Here is an 11,077-nt window from a genome sequence, read left to right as displayed (position 1 = left end):
CGTGGGACACCGTCGGGAACACAAGGGCTGATCGTGTAATAAAGTATTGTGTATTGTTTATTACGTGTTCGGTGTAAATATAAATTGTATACTCTCGGCCATCCGAACACAACAGTATTCATGAGTTTAATACCATTCGCCTCACTAAACTCCTTCCATTCCGTATATTCTTTGCTAAGTTGTGGCGCGTTGTCAGCTTTCAGTGCAATTGGAATGCCGTACCGACTAAACATTGTTGAAAGTTTTTATAACATCGCTGGTAGTTGTGGTTTCCATTTCACACACTTGCATGAATCGGCTGTAGCAATCGATTACTACTAGGAGATGTTGTCCTTCTGGGAGAGGACCGAGAAAATCTAAGGCAATTGTGTGCCAAGGAGAAAACAGATAATTTATTTCGTTGTAAGGGTTCCGGAGGTGCTGCTGCCTCTACAAGTGTACAGCCTCGGCAATTCTTAACAAATTGTTCCACCTGTCCATCCATCTTTGGCCACCAAACATGAGATCTTAGATGATTTTTCATCATAGTGATGCCTGGGTGTCCCTCATGGCCCGTTTTCAGCACATTATCCCTTAAAGCTAATGGTACGACAATTCGATCTCCTCTAAGAAGAACTCCTCCTAGTTCACATAATTCATTGTCAATCACACGGTACTCGATAGGTAGCTCTTGTGTTTTTCCCGTGTTCAATAACGTTAATACTTCTTGAATTTCTACGTCTTGTCTACTTTCTGTTTCTATATCACGCCAGTTCAACGCTGAAGAATTTGCCGCATGAGTAGCCACTTCTCTTACGAATATTTCTTCTGATGCATCGAATGGTATCGCATTTTGTACTGGAAGCCGAGGTAATGCATCAGCTACATTATCTTTCCCTGACATAAACACGATCCTATAGTCGAATGCTTGTAAACGCAATACCCATCTTTCTATGCGCGCACACGGTTTTGATCTTTTCGAGAAGAGATAGTTTAATGCCTTACAATCCGTGAATATGTCAAATTCTTTACCTAGTAAATAATATTGGAAACGTTCAACACCCCAAATAATACCTAGTGCTTCCTTTTCAGTCTGGCAGTAACGATGTTCTGTGTCCGTTAATGCTTTGGAAGCGAAGCTGATAACACGATGTTTGTCACTATTATCGAACTGAATAAGGATAGCGCCCAATCCATGCGGACTAGCGTCGGTCATTATGGCAGTTCGGTCCTCGACTTTATAAAATCCCAAGTTATCAATATTCCCCATTGCTTTCTTTATGGCATTGAATGCTTTTGCGTGTTCTTCTGTCCATCCAAATCTGGTGTCCTTATGTAGCAATCACCGTAAGGGTTCATCGAGGGTGGCTAGCATCGGTACGAACTTATTCATGTAATTTGCCAACCCAAGAAAACTACGAACTTCTGTTTCACATCGCGGTTCACGGAACGATAGAATAGTTCCAATTTTGTTTCTTGATGGCATAATTCCCTCTTGATTAAGACTGTGTCCTAAAAATTCTATATCCGATACTCGCAATTGGCATTTCTCCCAGTTCAATTCTATTCCACGGTTTTTTAATCGACTAAGAACCTGCATATGATAGAAAAGACCCATTTATTCAATAGATTTGTTACATTCAATTCAATTCAAACATTCCATTACCTTATTCAACCTTTTATCATGCTCCTGCAAATTTTGACCTTCAATTAGCACGTCATCGAGATACCAAATTGTTCCTTCGCAACCAGATAGAGTCTCATCCATCGCCTTTTGAAATAACTCTGGAGCAGTCACCAAACCGAACGGCAGCCGCTTGAAACGGTACAACCCTCGTCGGGTTATGAAAGTTGTCACGTCTCGCGAATCCTCAAGACACAAACGAGGCTCTCCGTTTGACTTTCCCACTACGACCAATGGCGAAACCCTTGTCGTCGGGCCTGTCTTTATCTCGATTATATCCCTTTTTAACAATCCATCTAACTTCCGATCTACTGACTCCTCCAAAGGTATCGGAATTCGTCGCATTGACTGATAGACCGGGATGATCTGTGGATTCATCTTGATTTTTGCTGTTATGCCCTTCATTTTTGGAAACGGATCTACTTGCACTCTGTTTATGTCTAGCCCGACTTTCAAAATACCTAGTTGCTTAGCCGTCTTGTCACCCAGTAAGCAACGTTGTCCTTTTTCTACCACAAAAAACTCCGCTTGAATGCGTTGGCCCCCTACAGCAACCTCCGCAACAAAAGTGCCTAATATTGTGAGTGGTTTTTTGCTTCCGTATGCCCTCAAGATCTTCGAACTTCGTTTCGTTGATGAAACTACCGCTATGTTCCGATTTTTTAATTCCTCCCACATTTCACTAGGAATTAAATTGGCATCAGCGCCTGAATCGACCATCATTTCAAGAGAAACTCCTCCAAGCATACAAGATATTACGTTTGACTCATTCCCTGAATAGAATGCATAATACACTTTCGAACTATGTGTTTCCTCCTCAGTTTTCGGTTGTTTTGCCTCTGATGATTCGTCAATTGCTCTTATTTGACGTTTAGTCGGACCCTTCTCCATAAACTTTCGGCACATTTGTTCAAAATGACCAAGTTTCTTACAATTTCTACATTCCTTCCCGCGAGCAGGGCAATTGAAAGATGCCGCAAAGTGTCCTACACGTCCGCAATTGAAACAAGCCTTTTCATTACGCCTGTTTTCAACTTGTCTGGATCCCTTATATTCCGCTCTGGGATTTCCTTTTCTTCCGCCGTGCTCGATTTTAAACACTTTTTCAGATGATGGTCCAGCTGCCATTTCAGCTGTTTGATTATCTATGCTCTCTTGCGCAACTCCCATGTCTTCGATTTCCGAAAACTTCAAATTTTTCTGCAAAATTTTCCGTCGGACTTCATTGGAAGAACATCCTTGAACTACTGCATCTGTTAAGTATATGTCCCGCAGTGTTGAAGCTACTTCTTTACTGTACTTGTCAAATCCACACTGAGATGCCTGTTGTTTTAAACGAATCAAATATTCCGCAAAACGTTCACCTGGTTTTTGTTTCATCATTCGCAGGTTGCGTCTCTCCGTTGTAGCTTGATACTGCGGTCCGAAAAACTCATCCAGTTTTTCAACTGCCTGGTCATACCAGCGCGGTTCCAACATAACCAAAGACACATGATCATGATCTTTTAAATTTTTAAACACTCTCGGTAGTGCCGGTCCTCCGAGATGTAGTAGTTTTGCTTTTTTCTCCGTTTGGTCCGTTACGTTGTACGCTGCAAAGTAGCATTCCAACGCTTCCTTCCAAATTTTCCATTCTGTTGCGAGTTTAGCAGTTTCGATTTTATCGCACAGCAACATTGGTACTGGTCGCATTTCTTGCATCTACAAGAACAAAAACAAACAAAAACACAAAACTAAATAAATCTTGTGTTCATCAACCAGAAACTTAGTTACTGGTGTCCAGATCAGTCTTAACATCAACTGTTAAATCAATCTGCAACCACAAATATCTTTCCTCTTCTCGAGTGCTACCAACTCTAATCATTCTATAACCCACATATTCCTAAGATTCTATCCATCGTCTCTGTATTTCCTGAGAAAACTTCCCGAACATTCCCGAAATTACCGTAGCATGGAGAAATTTACTATCAATTTCTAATACTGGGAATAGCCTTTTTTTTTTTAGCTCCTTGCGCCTGTAATAAACATGGAGAATTCTTTTACAATTCTCGCACCTATGCTGGAGAAATGCATTCATTTCTGCCAACCTCCTTTTTTTCATGGAGAATTCTCTTACAATTCACGCATTTTTCTTGAGAAATCCATTGATTTCCGCCAACCTCCGTTTTCAAACCATGGAGAATTCTCTTACTATTCTCGCTCTTGTCCTGGAGAAATCCAATGATTTCCGCCAACCTCCTTTGCACAAACATGGAGAATTTTGAACCAATTCTCGCACTACTTGTGGAGAAATCCATTGATTTCCGCCAACCTCCTTTGAGCAACCCTGGAGAATTCTAATTCAATTCTCGCACATTTCCTGGAAAACTATTAGTTTTCGCCACTTCATGTTGGTAAAAATGACGCTTTACCTAATGATGCTGCTCATTTTAACTTTTCACAATAGAATAATCCATATTATTCCAACCTTTCCACGATGGGTTCGATGACATTTTGTGTGTTAGCGAAAACGACGCTTCGCATAACCACACTTTTTTTCCCGCTTATTGTTCCAAACTTGTCCATTACGGTTACAGCTTCATTATACACTATTTCACGTATAAAACTCTTAACTTTATTCACTTTAGGAGAAAATTATATATTCCTCACCTTTTTTCCTTGTTTTCTGCGTTAAATTCCAAAATCCTCGTCGCCAGATTGTAGTAGCGTGTCCGCTGCTGTCGGTCGTCGTACATGAATCATCTTGTCAGTCGTGTCTTCGTGCGTCTCGTCTGTGTGTGTGTCTCGGGGTTCGACAACCCAAATAACAATTCCATAAGGTCAATGTAACGCCAAAGGTGTATATATAAAGTAATATGCTACAATCCCCCCCTTTTTATAAATATTTATTTGTGTATAATCATAATGTGGAAATTCCATATTGCCCTTTATTTGTCCTTTAGGTGTAACATTTATAACGGTAAATGTATCATAGTGAAAAAAGCTAATATGATATGTAGTCACGATGTCTTACTGGAGGTTGGACCACCCGTTTGGATGAACCAGGCTCTGATAGCGTCTTAGGCGAATTGTTACTCGGACCAAGGATGTTATCTGCAGATGAATCTGTCCGCAATAATCCGCTTGAAGAAGCTTCATTTATCTTTTTGAGATGTGCGGAGCTTCTCCTGTATTCTTTCCCTGTTTCCTTTGATTTAATAATTGTGTCTGTACCTATGTTATGACGGACGATAAATTCTTCGGTACTGAACTCCGTATCTAGTTTGTTCGTTTTCCGTATTCTTTTAGCCAAAACTTCATCCCCTTCTTCGATCGAGCTTTCTTGCGCACCCCGTCGCTTATCAGCATATTGTTTCCCTTTCTCTTTTATCAACGTGTCTCTATCTCTTACTTCCGGGTCCTCCTGAAAAGATGACAATAACGGTAATTTGCCCTTGATCCGTCGAACAAACATGATTTCTCCCGGAGATTTTCCCGTAGTCGGATGCTTGGTTGAATGATATGTTAGTAGGTACTGATATAGTTCCCGACGCCAGTCTCGTCCAAGTTCTTGGGATATACGCAACCGTTTTAGAATTGATCGATTTTGACGTTCGACCTCTCCGTTCGATTGAGGACAATAGGGAATGGTATTCATGAGTTTAATACCATTCGCCTCACTAAACTCCTTCCATTCCGTATATTCTTTGCTAAGTTGTGGCGCGTTGTCAGCTTTCAGTGCAATTGGAATGCCGTACCGACTAAACATTGTTGAAAGTTCTTTTATAACATCGCTGGTAGTTGTGGTTTCCATTTCACACACTTGCATGAATCGGCTGTAGCAATCGATTACTACTAGGAGATGTTGTCCTTCTGGGAGAGGACCGAGAAAATCTAAGGCAATTGTGTGCCAAGGAGAAACAGATAATTTATTTCGTTGTAAGGGTTCCGGAGGTGCTGCTGCCTCTACAAGTGTACAGCCTCGGCAATTCTTAACAAATTGTTCCACCTGTCCATCCATCTTTGGCCACCAAACATGAGATCTTAGATGATTTTTCATCATAGTGATGCCTGGGTGTCCCTCATGGCCTGTTTTCAGCACATTATCCCTTAAAGCTAATGGTACGACAATTCGATCTCCTCTAAGAAGAACTCCTCCTAGTTCACATAATTCATTGTCAATCACACGGTACTCGATAGGTAGCTCTTGTGTTTTTCCCGTGTTCAATAACGTTAATACTTCTTGAATTTCTACGTCTTGTCTACTTTCTGTTTCTATATCACGCCAGTTCAACGCTGAAGAATTTGCCGCATGAGTAGCCACTTCTCTTACGAATATTTCTTCTGATGCATCGAATGGTATCGCATTTTGTACTGGAAGCCGAGGTAATGCATCAGCTACATTATCTTTCCCTGACATAAACACGATCCTATAGTCGAATGCTTGTAAACGCAATACCCATCTTTCTATGCGCGCACACGGTTTTGATCTTTTCGAGAATAGATAGTTTAATGCCTTACAATCCGTGAATATGTCAAATTCTTTACCTAGTAAATAATATTGGAAACGTTCAACACCCCAAATAATACCTAGTGCTTCCTTTTCAGTCTGGCAGTAACGATGTTCTGTGTCCGTTAATGCTTTGGAAGCGAAGCTGATAACACGATGTTTGTCACTATTATCGAACTGAATAAGGATAGCGCCCAATCCATGCGGACTAGCGTCGGTCATTATGGCAGTTCGGTCCTCGACTTTATAAAATCCCAAGTTATCAATATTCCCCATTGCTTTCTTTATGGCATTGAATGCTTTTGCGTGTTCTTCTGTCCATCCAAATCTGGTGTCCTTATGTAGCAATCACCGTAAGGGTTCATCGAGGGTGGCTAGCATCGGTACGAACTTATTCATGTAATTTGCCAACCCAAGAAAACTACGAACTTCTGTTTCACATCGCGGTTCACGGAACGATAGAATAGTTCCAATTTTGTTTCTTGATGGCATAATTCCCTCTTGATTAAGACTGTGTCCTAAAAATTCTATATCCGATACTCGCAATTGGCATTTCTCCCAGTTCAATTCTATTCCACGGTTTTTTAATCGACTAAGAACCTGCATATGATAGAAAAGACCCATTTATTCAATAGATTTGTTACATTCAATTCAATTCAAACATTCCATTACCTTATTCAACCTTTTATCATGCTCCTGCAAATTTTGACCTTCAATTAGCACGTCATCGAGATACCAAATTGTTCCTTCGCAACCAGATAGAGTCTCATCCATCGCCTTTTGAAATAACTCTGGAGCAGTCACCAAACCGAACGGCAGCCGCTTGAAACGGTACAACCCTCGTCGGGTTATGAAAGTTGTCACGTCTCGCGAATCCTCAAGACACAAACGAGGCTCTCCGTTTGACTTTCCCACTACGACCAATGGCGAAACCCATGTCGTCGGGCCTGTCTTTATCTCGATTATATCCCTTTTTAACAATCCATCTAACTTCCGATCTACTGACTCCTCCAAAGGTATCGGAATTCGTCGCATTGGCTGATAGACCGGGATGATCTGTGGATTCATCTTGATTTTTGCTGTTATGCCCTTCATTTTTGGAAACGGATCTACTTGCACTCTGTTTATGTCTAGCCCGACTTTCAAAATACCTAGTTGCTTAGCCGTCTTGTCACCCAGTAAGCAACGTTGTCCTTTTTCTACCACAAAAAACTCCGCTTGAATGCGTTGGCCCCCTACAGCAACCTCCGCAACAAAAGTGCCTAATATTGTGAGTGGTTTTTTGCTTCCGTATGCCCTCAAGATCTTCGAACTTCGTTTCGTTGATGAAACTACCGCTATGTTCCGATTTTTTAATTCCTCCCACATTTCACTAGGAATTAAATTGGCATCAGCGCCTGAATCGACCATCATTTCAAGAGAAACTCCTCCAAGCATACAAGATATTACGTTTGACTCATTCCCTGAATAGAATGCATAATACACTTTCGAACTATGTGTTTCCTCCTCAGTTTTCGGTTGTTTTGCCTCTGATGATTCGTCAATTGCTCTTATTTGACGTTTAGTCGGACCCTTCTCCATAAACTTTCGGCACATTTGTTCAAAATGACCAAGTTTCTTACAATTTCTACATTCCTTCCCGCGAGCAGGGCAATTGAAAGATGCCGCAAAGTGTCCTACACGTCCGCAATTGAAACAAGCCTTTTCATTACGCCTGTTTTCAACTTGTCTGGATCCCTTATATTCCGCTCTGGGATTTCCTTTTCTTCCGCCGTGCTCGATTTTAAACACTTTTTCAGATGATGGTCCAGCTGCCATTTCAGCTGTTTGATTATCTATGCTCTCTTGCGCAACTCCCATGTCTTCGATTTCCGAAAACTTCAAATTTTTCTGCAAAATTTTCCGTCGGACTTCATTGGAAGAACATCCTTGAACTACTGCATCTGTTAAGTATATGTCCCGCAGTGTTGAAGCTACTTCTTTACTGTACTTGTCAAATCCACACTGAGATGCCTGTTGTTTTAAACGAATCAAATATTCCGCAAAACGTTCACCTGGTTTTTGTTTCATCATTCGCAGGTTGCGTCTCTCCGTTGTAGCTTGATACTGCGGTCCGAAAAACTCATCCAGTTTTTCAACTGCCTGGTCATACCAGCGCGGTTCCAACATAACCAAAGACACATGATCATGATCTTTTAAATTTTTAAACACTCTCGGTAGTGCCGGTCCTCCGAGATGTAGTAGTTTTGCTTTTTTCTCCGTTTGGTCCGTTACGTTGTACGCTGCAAAGTAGCATTCCAACGCTTCCTTCCAAATTTTCCATTCTGTTGCGAGTTTAGCAGTTTCGATTTTATCGCACAGCAACATTGGTACTGGTCGCATTTCTTGCATCTACAAGAACAAAAACAAATAAAAACACAAAACTAAATAAATCTTGTGTTCATCAACCAGAAACTTAGTTACTGGTGTCCAGATCAGTCTTAACATCAACTGTTAAATCAATCTGCAACCACAAATATCTTTCCTCTTCTCGAGTGCTACCAACTCGAATCATTCTATAACCCACATATTCCTAAGATTCTATCCATCGTCTCTGTATTTCCTGAGAAAACTTCCCGAACATTCCCGAAATTACCGTAGCATGGAGAAATTTACTATCAATTTCTAACACTGGGAATAGCCATTTTTTTTTTAGCTCCTTGCGCCTGTAATAAACATGGAGAATTCTTTTACAATTCTCGCACCTATGCTGGAGAAATGCATTCATTTCTGCCAACCTCCTTTTTTTCATGGAGAATTCTCTTACAATTCACGCATTTTTCTGGAGAAATCCATTGATTTCCGCCAACCTCCGTTTTCAAACCATGGAGAATTCTCTTACAATTCTCGCTCTTGTCCTGGAGAAATCCAATGATTTCCGCCAACCTCCTTTGCACAAACATGGAGAATTTTGAACCAATTCTCGCACTACTTGTGGAGAAATCCATTGATTTCCGCCAACCTCCTTTGAGCAACCCTGGAGAATTCTAATTCAATTCTCGCACATTTCCTGGAAAACTATTAGTTTTCGCCACTTCATGTTGGTAAAAATGACGCTTTACCTAATGATGCTGCTCATTTTAACTTTTCACAATAGAATAATCCATATTATTCCAACCTTTCCACGATGGGTTCGATGACATTTTGTGTGTTAGCGAAAACGACGCTTCGCATAACCACACTTTTTTTCCCGCTTATTGTTCCAAACTTGTCCATTACGGTTACAGCTTCATTATACACTATTTCACGTATAAAACTCTTAACTTTATTCACTTTAGGAGAAAATTATATATTCCTCACCTTTTTTCCTTGTTTTCTGCGTTAAATTCCAAAATCCTCGTCGCCAGATTGTAGTAGCGTGTCCGCTGCTGTCGGTCGTCGTACATGAATCATCTTGTCAGTCGTGTCTTCGTGCGTCTCGTCTGTGTGTGTGTCTCGGGGTTCGACAACCCAAATAACAATTCCATAAGGTCAATGTAACGCCAAAGGTGTATATATAAAGTAATATGCTACAATCCCCCCCTTTTTATAAATATTTATTTGTGTATAATCATAATGTGGAAATTCCATATTGCCCTTTATTTGTCCTTTAGGTGTAACATTTATAACGGTAAATGTATCATAGTGAAAAAAGCTAATATGATATGTAGTCACGATGTCTTACTGGAGGTTGGACCACCCGTTTGGATGAACCAGGCTCTGATAGCGTCTTAGGCGAATTGTTACTCGGACCAAGGATGTTATCTGCAGATGAATCTGTCCACAATAATCCGCTTGAAGAAGCTTCATTTATCTTTTTGAGATGTGCGGAGCTTCTCCTGTATTCTTTCCCTGTTTCCTTTGATTTAATAATTGTGTCTGTACCTATGTTATGACGGACGATAAATTCTTCGGTACTGAACTCCGTATCTAGTTTGTTCGTTTTCCGTATTCTTTTAGCCAAAACTTCATCCCCTTCTTCGATCGAGCTTTCTTGCGCACCCCGTCGCTTATCAGCATATTGTTTCCCTTTCTCTTTTATCAACGTGTCTCTATCTCTTACTTCCGGGTCCTCCTGAAAAGATGACAATAACGGTAATTTGCCCTTGATCCGTCGAACAAACATGATTTCTCCCGGAGATTTTCCCGTAGTCGGATGCTTGGTTGAATGGTATGTTAGTAGGTACTGATATAGTTCCCGACGCCAGTCTCGTCCAAGTTCTTGGGATATACGCAACCGTTTTAGAATTGATCGATTTTGACGTTCGACCTCTCCGTTCGATTGAGGACAATAGGGAATGGTATTCATGAGTTTAATACCATTCGCCTCACTAAACTCCTTCCATTCCGTATATTCTTTGCTAAGTTGTGGCGCGTTGTCAGCTTTCAGTGCAATTGGAATGCCGTACCGACTAAACATTGTTGAAAGTTCTTTTATAACATCGCTGGTAGTTGTGGTTTCCATTTCACACACTTGCATGAATCGGCTGTAGCAATCGATTACTACTAGGAGATGTTGTCCTTCTGGGAGAGGACCGAGAAAATCTAAGGCAATTGTGTGCCAAGGAGAAACAGATAATTTATTTCGTTGTAAGGGTTCCGGAGGTGCTGCTGCCTCTACAAGTGTACAGCCTCGGCAATTCTTAACAAATTGTTCCACCTGTCCATCCATCTTTGGCCACCAAACATGAGATCTTAGATGATTTTTCATCATAGTGATGCCTGGGTGTCCCTCATGGCCCGTTTTCAGCACATTATCCCTTAAAGCTAATGGTACGACAATTCGATCTCCTCTAAGAAGAACTCCTCCTAGTTCACATAATTCATTGTCAATCACACGGTACTCGATAGGTAGCTCTTGTGTTTTTCCCGTGTTCAATAACGTTAATACTTCTTGAATTTCTACG

At 40.9% G+C, this 11,077-nt stretch overlaps 2 protein-coding genes across 2 annotated transcripts; both read right to left on the bottom strand.

The window, feature by feature from the left end:
- Positions 1–681: 681 nt before the first annotated feature.
- LOC121602843 (uncharacterized protein K02A2.6-like) lies at positions 682–4,451 on the bottom strand. The gene is made up of 3 exons (XM_041931607.1): positions 4,313–4,451; positions 1,646–3,364; positions 682–1,573 (listed from the first exon to the last, which is right to left on the bottom strand). Exons 2-3 carry the CDS (start codon positions 3,362–3,364, stop codon positions 1,322–1,324), a joined length of 1,971 nt encoding a protein of 656 aa, XP_041787541.1. The 5' UTR covers positions 4,313–4,451; the 3' UTR covers positions 682–1,321.
- Positions 4,452–5,860: 1,409 nt separating this feature from the next.
- On the bottom strand, positions 5,861–9,630 carry LOC121602844 (uncharacterized protein K02A2.6-like). Its single transcript, XM_041931608.1, has 3 exons — positions 9,492–9,630; positions 6,825–8,543; positions 5,861–6,752 (listed from the first exon to the last, which is right to left on the bottom strand). The coding sequence occupies exons 2-3, from the start codon at positions 8,541–8,543 to the stop codon at positions 6,501–6,503; spliced, it is 1,971 nt and encodes a 656-aa protein (XP_041787542.1). The 5' UTR covers positions 9,492–9,630; the 3' UTR covers positions 5,861–6,500.
- Positions 9,631–11,077: the final 1,447 nt, after the last annotated feature.

This window comes from Anopheles merus, unplaced genomic scaffold, assembly GCF_017562075.2.
Source record: "Anopheles merus strain MAF unplaced genomic scaffold, AmerM5.1 LNR4000653, whole genome shotgun sequence".
In the NCBI taxonomy this organism is placed as follows: Eukaryota; Metazoa; Arthropoda; class Insecta; order Diptera; family Culicidae; genus Anopheles; species Anopheles merus.
The sequence above is the reverse complement of the archived record's forward strand: the minus strand, read 5'-3'. Positions and strand labels throughout refer to the sequence as shown.

Bases quoted from the DNA above. Each gene is read 5' to 3' on its own strand.
- LOC121602843 (XM_041931607.1), bottom strand. From the start codon at position 3,364: ATGCAAGAAATGCGACCAGTACCAATGTTGCTGTGCGATAAAATCGAA. The intron at 1,574-1,645 runs GTAATGGAATGT...TATCATATGCAG, and splicing joins ATGATAAAAGGTTGAATAAG to GTTCTTAGTCGATTAAAAAA.
- LOC121602844 (XM_041931608.1), bottom strand. From the start codon at position 8,543: ATGCAAGAAATGCGACCAGTACCAATGTTGCTGTGCGATAAAATCGAA. The intron at 6,753-6,824 runs GTAATGGAATGT...TATCATATGCAG, and splicing joins ATGATAAAAGGTTGAATAAG to GTTCTTAGTCGATTAAAAAA.